At 46.4% G+C, this 12,271-nt stretch overlaps 1 protein-coding gene across 1 annotated transcript in view; it reads right to left on the bottom strand.

The window, feature by feature from the left end:
* Positions 1 to 12,271, bottom strand: part of PLXNC1 (plexin C1) — an 84,787-nt gene that overhangs the window by 55,999 nt on the left and 16,517 nt on the right. The window contains exon 5 of the mRNA XM_072146572.1: positions 2,348 to 2,459. Coding sequence (XP_072002673.1) covers positions 2,348 to 2,459 — 112 coding nt within the window. The remainder of the gene's footprint in view (positions 1 to 2,347; positions 2,460 to 12,271) is intronic.

The following is a 12,271-nucleotide window of genomic DNA, read 5'->3' as shown; positions in this document are numbered from 1 at the left end:
CTGGTGCACACATTTCCTGAGCAGTGCAAGATTATTGAAGATCATGAACCAGTATTCAATATTCTGACGCACCCTGTACATTCGTAAGGCAAAAGTGCTCCTAGTGACGTTTGCTTTACTATTAATAAATCTGGCCCATTGTGATCACTCTATGCTCATCTAGCTGCTGTTGTGACACATTGCATTTACATTCCTCTAATATTCCATTAACATTGCATTTACATAAACACAATATTACAATATTGCGGCGTAAATAGTATATCCATATAATGGGGCACATTTACGAAGGGTCCGCACGGCGCATTTTCGTTGGGTTACCCGACTATTTCTGATTTGCACCACATTTAAGTGGGGGTTTTGGCACACGCGATCGGATTTTGGTGCAATCGTGCAGACTTGCATGCAACACAAATCGGGGGGCGTGGCCGACAGACAACCCGACTAATTCGGACTTTGCGCGGGATTTAAAATTCAAATTGTGTCACAAGACACACACTTACAAGCACAGGGAAGAAGAAGGTGAACTCCGATGGACTTCAGCGGGGAAGCGACCGATGCAGGAAATTGGAGAATGCACCTTGGGGATCGCGACAGGACCGGGTAAGTAAATCTGCCCCAATGTGAATGCAAGTGCAATGTAAAAGCAAATGTGAGCTAACCATATACGTAATTCTAATTGCGATGTTACCAACATGTAAATGCAAACACAATGGGGCACATTTACTAAGTCTAGTGCAAACTGCCTGTGTGTAGTGCAGCGTGCATCAGATTCAGGATTTCTGGTGCCCGTTCTTCATGAATCTGGCACTCCATGCACAGCTCCGACAGAGTGCGGCAACTATATTTTTGGTGCACCTTTATCATGGGGTGTGTGTGGCTGCGCCACAAAAGGGTTGCGTGCGACACAAATGTGGCGCAGGCACTTCTTAAATACCTGTGCAAGCAGATTGCACTAAAATGAATGTGCTAAGTCTGACAGAAAACTGGCGCATGCTCCTTTGTAAATGTATCCCTTTACATTGCATTTGCGTAAACAAAACATTTACACTGCGTTTGCGGAAACATTGCATTTACAATGCTTCTGTGTTAACACTGCTTTGGCTTGATACTGCGTTTACATAGCTAGTACGTTTAACTTATGCTTACCTCGCTACTGCATTAATCTTGCGTTTTCAACACTACTGCGTTAACCTTGCATTTTGCAGTGCTACTGCATTTGCATCACATTTGCGTTTACATCACATTTGTGGTAACATTGGATACACATTTACGTTGCATTGGCATTTACATCGCATTTGCGGTTATATCTCATTTGCTTTTACCTCGCATTTGGTTAACATAGCATACATGGTAACAACGCACTTGCACAGATTCCAGTTGCATTTGCGGTAATATTGCATATGTGTTCAGATTACTTGCACTTTAACATTGCATTTACATTGCATTTGCAGTAACATCCTGTTTACATCGATTTCACATTACATTTATGCACTGCGGATTGTGTTTATGTAAATCCAGTGAAAACGCAATGTTATAAATATAAGCAGAATGTAAACTCAATGAGTGAACACAACACTGATTGAGCATAGAGAGATTACAATGTGTACTTCACTGTGGCTTCTCTGACATAACACATGCCTCAACCTCTAGCCCCAGCTCCTTCTTTCTGACGGAACACAAATTAGAATGGTCAGATACTGGGACTGATATCTCTGCAACCGTGGGGACTCTGAAAAGTGTCCATGAATCTGTGTAACAGCCCGTATAGAAGTGCATGCTAATCTCCACAAGTGTGATGTAGTGAAAGGTCATCTTTAAATAAATCAAACTTAAACAAAAAGTGGTATCCATTTTTTTAACATTCTGGAGAGTGAAGAGAAGGGATACAGACTAAACAGACAAATGGCACTTCTGACAGATTTTGGAAAGATTGGTATAATGCAGCATTGGAATACATGTTAGCTACAGAATTGAATGGTTTTATTTTTTAATGACAAGTACAAAAATGCATTACAGCCCATACTAAATGGGATTCAATTACCTGCACTTTAAACCTGTAAACTTATCTTTGAACAATAATAATAATAATAATAATAATAATAATATTATTATGTTCTTTATGAATAAATCTTGACTTTTGTTCAGTAACAGGACATGATGATTCTAACATTTTTCTGGGTTAATGCTGGTGAAGGGATGGTACAACACTCATTTCTGTCAAATGAAATCATGATTTAGGTTCAAGTCTCTTACGTTACAAATTGTACATGTTGTACGGCTACTTTAATGTTTTGTAGACTTTACAGGCTGAAAACCAATGAAAGTAGGAACAAATAAATTGTTAAACCTTTCCATTGTTGGGAAAAACTTTAATTTTTAGACATTTTCTATGTTCCTCTGAAGTTCCAATCCATTTTTCCAGAGCTGGGGATGTTTTGCATTCTGTCTTCATGGTGCACCTGTTTCCATTACAAAAAGAGAATTCTGAATTATTTTGGCAAGCTTTGCTATTGAAGATATCTAGAGGTTATAGCATAGCTTCTCAGTGTCTTTTTCCAACGGAAGCGGGAAAATGCTGAAAAAACGCATTTGTGCCGTATTCTTGTGGGCTTGGATTTCACAACTTTCACTGTGCGCCCCAAATGACATGTCTTATTTATTGTTTGGGTCAGTACGATTACGAGGATACCAAATTTGTATGGGTTTTATAATGTTATCATACATTTACAAAAATTAAAACCTCCTGTACAAAAAATTTTGTTTTGATTTTGCCATCTTCTGGCGCCAATAACTTTTTTATACTTCGGTTTACCGAGCTGTGGGTAGTGTAATCTTTTGCGAATTTTCATTACTTTCATTGCTATCATTTTTAGGACTGTGCTACATTTTGATCACTTTTTATTGACTTTTTTATATTTTTCAAAATGGCAAAAAAGTGCCATTTTTGACTTTGGGTGCCATTTTCCGTTACTGGCTTAAACACAGTGAAAACACATTATTATATTTTGATAGATCGGGCATTTTCGGACGCGGCGATACCTAATGGAGCACATTTACTTACCCCGTTGACGCAATCCCCGAGGCGATCCCGAAAAGTCGGAAAACCAGATGAAAATGCGGCCACAGAACCCTTAGTAAATAAGCCCCAATGTGTTTATGATTTTTACTATTTATTAATATTTAGATCAGTTCTAGGGAAAGGGGGGTGATTAGAATTTTTAGGTTTTTTAATTATTTTTTTAATTTTTACTTTTACTATTTTTCGGACTTCCAAGGGTACATTAACCCTAGGTTGTCTGATTGATCCCAACATATACTGCTATACTACAGTATGACAGTATATGGGGATTTTCCTCCTAACTCATTACAATGTGCTGATGAGGGTTAACATGAGTCAGCCTCAGGTCTTCAGAAGACCCGAGGCTATCATGGTGACGGATCGCTGCTCCCTAATGACGTCATGGGGAGCGACAATCCTCGGCAAGCATTGCCGGAGGCGAGCGCCGGGTAAACACCTGGGATCGGTGATAACACCGATTGCGGGTGTTACCGGTAAGTCTTTACTGCAATATGCAGCAAAGACACCTCAAACCAAAATGAAGATTTTTTTCTTGTACAGAAGGTTTTAATGAATAAAAATGTCCATATTGTGGGTTTTATCCCATGGAGGCAGGGACCAGATAACACTAGACGGGCAATTGACCTTATAGATGTAATCAATCTGTAATCAAAATCAGTGCTGCTGCTTAGCCTGGATGCAGAAAAGGCTTTCGACCGACTTGACTGGTATTTTATGTTCGCAGCCAGGGTCGGACTTGGGTGCCAAGGGCCCACCAGTGAAATTAATTCTGGGGGCCCACCAGATGCTTCATGGATACGTGCGAGCCACCCCCATGTATATTTTCATTGCGTTTCTGAACGTGCTGCAAATGCAAGGTGTGAATGCAGCCTGTGGCCATGTTCACAAATTCCGTTTTTTGTTGCATTTTCAAAGCTTAGGAAAGACGATCTGTTCCTCTTCCATTTGAATGCAGGTCGTTTTGCCATTCAGCAGACAAATTTTACATTTCTGCAACAAAAAAAACGGAATGTGTGAACGCAGCCTCAGACTTTCTGCACACTATACTTGTGCAGTTCTTGGGATGCAAACAATGGTCCCATGAAATGTTGTACATAATAGCCTGAACCGCAAACATGGTTAGGACCTGCTCTGTCATTTGCGGCTCAGACATATTCACAGCCATGTGCATGAGCCCATAGAAGTGAATGAGGACGTGTAAAACAATCCTGCAGAAAACAAGCCTCAGGCCCCATGCACACTTTTTGTTTTTTTGATGAGTTTTAACTGCATTGGAAACCGCAAAAGGGAGGGGCTTTGTCAGAACACATATGTCTTTATACTGAAACACTTTTGTTCTGGAATGAGCCCCTCCCTGTTGAGTTTTTAAATGGAAATAAAACAGATCAAGAACTGCAACGTGTGAATGGGGCCTGAGGCTTGTTATTTGCCGGACTGTTTAACTTCCTGGAATCAGTATTTAACATCTATCACCAGGACAAGGATTGTAAACCAAACATACAGACACTCTGGCAGGATCAGCTCTTCTTTAAGGTTGTTGTGCCCTTCTTTTTAAGAAAAAAGAGCTTTAAAATTATGCAAATTAGTCTGAGGGGCTCCAGGTTCCATTAACTCCCATGGAGCCTGAGGGCGCGTTCACACGTTGCGTTTTGGTTGCGTTTTCATTGCATTTGAAACGCATATACAACAGCTGGTGTGAGGTAATTTGCCTAATTACATTACCGTTTACGTTTGTAAACGCAATGTTAACGCATGCGTTAACGCTTTGTTAACGCATGCGTTAACATCACATTTACGATGCGTTTTGTAAACGGAAACGTTAACAGTGATGTAATTAGGCAAATTACCTCTCCTCAGCTGTTGTATATGCGTTTCAAACGCAATGAAAACGCAGGTCAAAACGCAACGTGTGAACGCACCCTGAGGCTGCAGTCAGACGTAACGCGGGGTATACTGGTAATACCGAGGCTCCGGTCACACGTAACGTGGGGTATGCTGGTAATACGGAGGCTGCGGTCACATGTAACGAGGGGTATGCTGGTAATACCGAGGCTCCGGTCACACGTAACGCGGGGTATGCTGGTAATACGGAGGCTGCGGTCACACGTAACGCGGGGTATGCTGATAATACTGAAACGCTTCTCCCCCCCCCATGTGCTTTGATTCAATTTTTAAACAGAGTCAGCGCGTTACGTGTGACATCACTGCTTATTCTACATCAATACTTAATACAGTCAAAGTACTACAACTTTCAGCGTCTCATTCAACTGCTGGGAGTTGTAGTTCTTGAGTGCACTGTTATTCTATATGTATATACACATTGCAGGGATGTCATGAGGTGCACTGTGTGTGTGTACATGGGATGCACTTTTATTTTCTACCTTTTTCTTGTGCTGGAAGCCATCAGCGGCTCCTCATCCATCCTGAGCTCCTGCACATGAGGGCAGCCTGTGCTGTGCCAGAGGGAGGACACTCCAGCATGACCAGGAGGAAGGTGGCCCACTGTGACAACTAGGGGGCCCACGTCCTCTGGTCTGTAATTAGTGACAGCTCACTGTCTGCTCCTCCAGGGAGGCAGCAGCAATGAATCAGGGGCCATGTTCTCCTGCAGTGATGCAGGGGCTGAGGTGCTCAGTGCAGGGAGGAGGAAATGTCTTACTCACTGCCCCAGCGCTGCTGTGGGAAGAGCAGAGAACCTGTCTCCCTCCTGCAGGACGTCATAGTCCCCCCTGCTGCCCCCCTCCTCCAACCTCAGCTGAATGTGCCTGCACAGACACAGGCAGGAGATGGTGACTTATGATAAGGGCCCACCGGCATCCTGGTATCCCGGCAGGCCAGTCCGAGCCTGTTCGCAGCTCTGGAGGCATATGGCATAACAGGAAGGTTCCTGACGGCTATATGGGGACTCTACAATTTCCCTACGGCTGTAGTGTGTTTCCCTCATGCTATGTCGGATCCTCTCCCTATCCGGAATGGAACCAGGCAGGGCTGCCCCCTCTCTCCTCTCATATTCGCCCTGTGCATTGAACCTCTAGCAGCCAAAATTAGGCTACATCCAGATATCAAGGTAGTATTAGTAAGGGACAAAGAATTTAAAGTATCATTGTACGCGGATGACATTTTGCTTACACTAATGTCTCCCCATGTTTCCCTCCCAAATGTGCATAATGTGCTGCGGGAATATGGGCGCTATGGTGGATATAAAGTAAACACCTCAAAAAAAGAGCCCTTCCCGCTGAATATACCGGCTACTGATTTGATGTTATTGAAGCAGAACTTTAGCTACCAGTGGAGGACGGCCTCCGTCAAGTACCTCGGGGTGCAATTAACAGCCTCATACTCCTCTATATATAGCGCAAACTACCCACCCTTGTTTAGAGAATTGAAGGCCATGCTAACTAGATGGCGGGGACATCATATTTCCCTGCTTGGTCGGGTGGTGGCAATTAAAATGTCTTGGCTCCCAAAGCTATTACTTCCATATGCTGCCTCTGACGGTACCACAGACGAAACTCAAGGCTCTGCAAGGAGCAGTCCTTAATAGAGATGAGCGAACATGCTCGTCCGAGCTTGATGCTCGGTCGAGCATTAGGGTACTCGAAACTGCTCGTTGCTCGGACGAATACTTCGCCCGCTCGAGAAAATGGCAGCTCCCGCCGTTTTGCTTTTTGGCGGCCAGAAACAGAGCCAATCACAAGCCAGGAGACTCTGCACTCCACCCAGCATGACGTGGTACCCTTACACGTCGATAGCAGTGGTTGGCTGGCCAGATCAGGTGACCCTGGGATAGACTAGCCGCTGCCCGCGCTGCTCGGATCATTCTGTGTCTGGATGCCGCTAGGGAGAGAGCTGCTGCTGGTCAGGGACAGCGTTAGGGTGTTCTATTAGCTTACTGTTAGGCAGGAGTGATTCTTCAAGAACCCAACAGCCCTTCTTAGGGCTACAATAACGTTATACTTTTTTTTTTTTATTTGCAGCTAGTACCATATTGTGAGGAATTTGCAGGGGGACTTGCTACCGTTGTGTTTAGCTCTTAGTGACACACATATCCACCTCAAACACCAAAGTGGGAAAATTTATTAGGGGTTTGATTTCAATTAGGCACAGTCTGCCATTTACTTTTTATTTTACGTTTATTTTTTTAATAACTCAGTGTCATCTCATCTTGCATAGTAGTGTGCTTTCATACTTGGCTAGAAAATAGCCATAGGAGAATCCAAACGGCTTACTTACGCCTACAGTAGCGTTATATATATTTGATTTCTGGTTGATCTGTTGGTGGCTGTACTTGCTGCAGTGCATCTACTAGCAAATTGTGAGCAATTTGTAGTGAGACTTGCGACCGCTGTGTTTTGCGCTTAGTGACGCACATATCCATTGCAAAGACCGAAGTGGGAAAATTTATTAGGGGTTGGATTTCAATTAGGCACAGTCTGCCATTTCCTTTTTTATTTTACGTTTATTTTGTTTAATAACTCAGCGTCATCTCATCTGGCATAGTAGTGTGCTTTCATACTTGGCTAGAAAATAGCCATAGGAGAATCCAAACGGCTTACTTACGCCTACAGTAGCGTTATATATATTTGATTTCTGGTTGATCTGCTGGTGGCTGTACTTGCTGCAGTGCATCTACTAGCAAATTGTGAGCAATTTGTAGTGAGACTTGCGACCGCTGTGTTTTGCGCTTAGTGACGCACATATCCATTGCAAAGACCGAAGTGGGAAAATTTATTAGGGGTTGGATTTCAATTAGGCACAGTCTGCCATTTACTTTTTATTTTACGTTTATTTTTTTAATAACTCAGTGTCATCTCATCTTGCATAGTAGTGTGCTTTCATACTTGGCTAGAAAATAGCCATAGGAGAATCCAAACGGCTTACTTACGCCTACAGTAGCGTTATATATATTTGATTTCTGGTTGATCTGCTGGTGGCTGTACTTGCTGCAGTGCATCTACTAGCAAATTGTGAGCAATTTGTAGTGAGACTTGCGACCGCTGTGTTTTGCGCTTAGTGACGCACATATCCATTGCAAAGACCGAAGTGGGAAAATTTATTAGGGGTTGGATTTCAATTAGGCACAGTCTGCCATTTCCTTTTTTATTTTACGTTTATTTTGTTTAATAACTCAGCGTCATCTCATCTGGCATAGTAGTGTGCTTTCATACTTGGCTAGAAAATAGCCATAGCAATAGGATAGCATCGTTTGGTTTTAAAAACTAAAAAACACAAAAAAAAACAAAAAAACACAAAAAAAAGTAAAAAAAAAATTAAAGTTATAACTCTCATTTTCAAAATGTTTAACCCGAGGGCTAGGGGTAGAGGACGAGGGCGGGGACGTGGGCGTCCAACTACTGCAGGGGTCAGAGGCCGTGGTCCTGGGCGGGGTGAGACACCACCTGCTTATGAGGGAGCAGGGGAACGCCGCAGAGCTACACTCCCTAGGTTCATGTCTGAAGTTACTGGGACTCGTGGTAGAGCACTGTTGAGGCCAGAACAGTGCGAACAGGTGATGTCGTGGATTGCCGACAATGCTTCGAGCAATTTGTCCACCAGTCAGTCTTCCACGCAGTCCACCCATGTCACCGAAATCGGCACTCCTCCAGCTCCTGCACCTCAGCCTCCTCCCCCCCAGTCTGCCCCCTCCCAGGAAAATTTGCCATTTGAACCGGCATACTCTGAGGAACTGTTTTCTGGACCCTTCCCACACTCACAAACCACTTGTCCGGTTGCTGCTGAGCAATTTTCCGATGCCCAGGTTTTCCACCAGTCGCAGTCTGTGGGTGATGATGACCTTCTTGACGTAGTGGAAGAAGTGTCTAAAGAGGTGTCCGACGATGAGGAGACACGGTTGTCAGACAGTGGGGAAGTTGTTGTCAGGGCAGGAAGTCCGAGGGGGGAGCAGACTGAGGGATCGGAGGATGATGAGGTGACAGACCCAAGCTGGGTTGATAGGCCGGGTGAACACAGTGCTTCTGAGACAGAGGAGAGTCCTCGACCAGAACAGGTTGGAAGAGGCAGTGGTGGGGCCAGACGGAGAGGCAGGGCCAGAGCTGGTGCATCAGCGCCAAATGTGTCAACTAGTGAAGCTCCCGTGGCGAGGGCTCTTGCGGCGAGGGCTAGATTTTCAGAAGTCTGGAGGTTCTTTAAGGAAACACCGGATGACCGACGGACTGTGGTGTGCAACATTTGCCAAACCAGGCTCAGCAGGGGTTCCACCACTACTAGCTTAACTACCACCAGTATGCGCAGGCATATGAATGCTAAACACCCCACTCAGTGGCAACAAGCCCGTTCACCTCCGGCCGTGCACACCACTGCTCCTTCCCCTGTGTCAGCTGATAGTCAGCCCCCTGCCCAGGACCCTGCGACAAAAACCCCATCGTCGCCTCCACGATCCTCCACAGCATCCACCAGCGTTCAGCTCTCCATACCCCAGACACTGGAGCGGAAACGCAAATATAGTGCAACCCACCCGCACGCCCAAGCCCTTAATGTCCACATCTCCAGATTGCTTAGCCTGGAGATGCTGCCCTATAGGCTAGTAGAGACCGAGGCCTTTCGCAGCCTCATGGCGGCGGCCGCCCCTCGGTATTCGGTCCCCAGCCGCCACTACTTTTCCCGATGTGCCGTCCCAGCCCTGCACCAGCACGTGTCAGACAACATCATCCGTGCCCTGACCAACGCCGTTTCTGACAAGGTCCACCTGACCACGGACACGGGGACGAGTGCTGCCGGGCAGGGCCACTATATATCGCTGACGGCACATTGGGTTAACTTGGTGGAGGCTGGGACCGAGTCTGACCCTGCGGCTGGTCATATACTGCCGACGCCGAGGATTGCGGGGCCTACCTCGGTCCAGGTGTTTCAGGCCTACTATGCCTCCTCCTCCTCCCACCCCTCCTCCACCTCCTCCTCCTCCGAATTACCATCCGTGGGCATGGCGCCATCAGTCGGTAGCTCTAGGCACAGCAGCAGTGCCGTCGCTAAGCGACAGCAGGCGGTGCTCAAACTGCTGAGCCTAGGCGATAAAAGGCACACCGCCCAAGAGCTATTACAGGGCATCACGGCGCAGACTGATCTGTGGCTGGCACCGCTGAACCTGAAGCCAGGCATGGTTGTGTGTGACAACGGCCGTAACCTGGTGGCGGCTCTGCAACTCGGCAGACTGACACATGTGCCATGCCTGGCCCATGTGTTAAATCTGATAGTTCAGCGTTTCCTCAAGACATACCCCAATCTGTCTGATTTGCTCACGAAGGTGCGCCGCATCTGTGCGCATTTCAGGAAGTCCAGCACAGATGCTGCCACTCTCAGGGCAGCGCAGCGCCGCCTCCAACTGCCCGCTCACCGACTGTTGTGCGACGTGCCCACGAGGTGGAATTCAACACTGACCATGTTATCCAGAGTTTACCAGCAGCGCCGAGCCATTGTAGACTGCCAGATGTCAACTTCCACCAGAACTGGTAGTCAGGTCAGTCAGCTTCCTCAAGTCTACAATGAGGAGTGGACGTGGATGTCTGATATCTGTCAGGTGCTGAGTAACTTTGAGGAGTCAACACAGATGGTCAGTGGCGATGCCGCCATCATCAGCCTCACCATCCCGCTGCTTGGCCTGTTGAAAAACTCTCTGATCAGCATGAAGTCGGAAGCTTTGTGCTCGTCACAAGAGACGGGGGAAGAAGATTCCCTTGTTGATAGCCAAAGCACCCTTAGGTCTGTTTCTCAGCGCATATCGGAGGAGGTGGAGGTGGAGGAGAATGAGGAGGAAGAGGAGGAGAATGTTGGCGAGACACAAGAGGGGACCATTGTTGAGTCCTTCACTGTTCAGCGTGTATGGGCAGAAGAAGAGGAGTTGGAGGAGTTGGAGGAGGAGGAAATGGACAGTCAGGCCAGTGAGGGGAGTGAATTCTTACGCGTTGGTACTCTGGCGCATATGGCAGATTTCATGCTAGGCTGCCTATCCCGTGACCCTCGCGTTCAAAGAATTTATTCCAGCACCGATTACTGGGTGTTCACTCTCCTGGACCCACGGTACAAGCAAAATCTTTCCACTCTCATCCCTGGAGAGGAAAGGAGTGTGAGAATGCATGAATACCAGCAGGCCCTGGTTCACAAGCTGAAACAGTATTTCCCTTCTGACAGCGCTAGCGGCAGAGTGCGTAGTTCTGCGGGACATGTAGCGAGGGAGAGTAGGCGAGCAGGCAGCTTGTCCAGCACTGGCAAGGGTACGCTTTACAAGGCTTTTGCCAGCTTTATGTCACCCCAGCAAGACACTGTCACCTGTCCCCAGTCTCGGCAGAGTAGGGCTGATCTTTACAGAAAGATGGTGAGGGAGTACGTAGCTGACCATACCATCGTCCTAAATGATCACACAGCTCCCTACAACTACTGGGTTTCAAAGCTGGACATGTGGCACGAACTGGCGCTGTACGCCTTGGAGGTTCTTGCCTGCCCTGCCGCTAGAGTCTTGTCCGAGCGGGTTTTCAGTGCAGCTGGTGGCATCATCACCGATAAGCGTACACGCCTGTCGACTGACAGCGCTGACAGGCTGACGCTTATTAATATGAATAAAGCATGGATTTCTCATAATTTCCAATCTCCACCAGGTGAAGGAAGCTCAACCTGAATAATTTATCCACTCCTCCTCCTCCTCATTTTCCTCCTTCTCCTCCTCTTTGTACAGTAAAGCAGAGGAAACTGGCTATTTTTTGACAGGGCCCACTGGCTCTAGCTATAGTACTTTATGCATTTAATTTTTCTGGAGGGCCACCTACCCGGTCCTCTGTTTTAAACAATTTTTGGGAGTGCCACATACAGGCACTCAATCTGTTCAATTTTTCTGGAGGGCCACCTACCCGCTCCTCTGGTTTGAAAACTTTTTTGGACTGCCACATACAGGCACTCAATCTATTCCATTTTACTGGAGGGCCACCTACCTGCTCCTCTGGTTTGAAAACTTTTTTGGACTGCCACATACAGGCACTCAATCTATTCCATTTTACTGGAGGGCCACCTACCTGCTCCTCTGGTTTGAAAAGTTTTTTGGACTGCCACATACAGGCACTCAATCTATTCCATTTTACTGGAGGGCCACCTACCTGCTCCTCTGGTTTGAAAACTTTTTTGGACTGCCACATACAGGCACTATCCAAATTAAATTGTCTCCATAGCAGCCTCCACACGTTGTCT

The sequence above is a fragment of the Engystomops pustulosus genome, chromosome 4, assembly GCF_040894005.1.
Source record: "Engystomops pustulosus chromosome 4, aEngPut4.maternal, whole genome shotgun sequence".
Classification (NCBI taxonomy): domain Eukaryota; kingdom Metazoa; phylum Chordata; class Amphibia; order Anura; family Leptodactylidae; genus Engystomops; species Engystomops pustulosus.
This window is presented reverse-complemented; position numbering and strand designations above follow the sequence as displayed.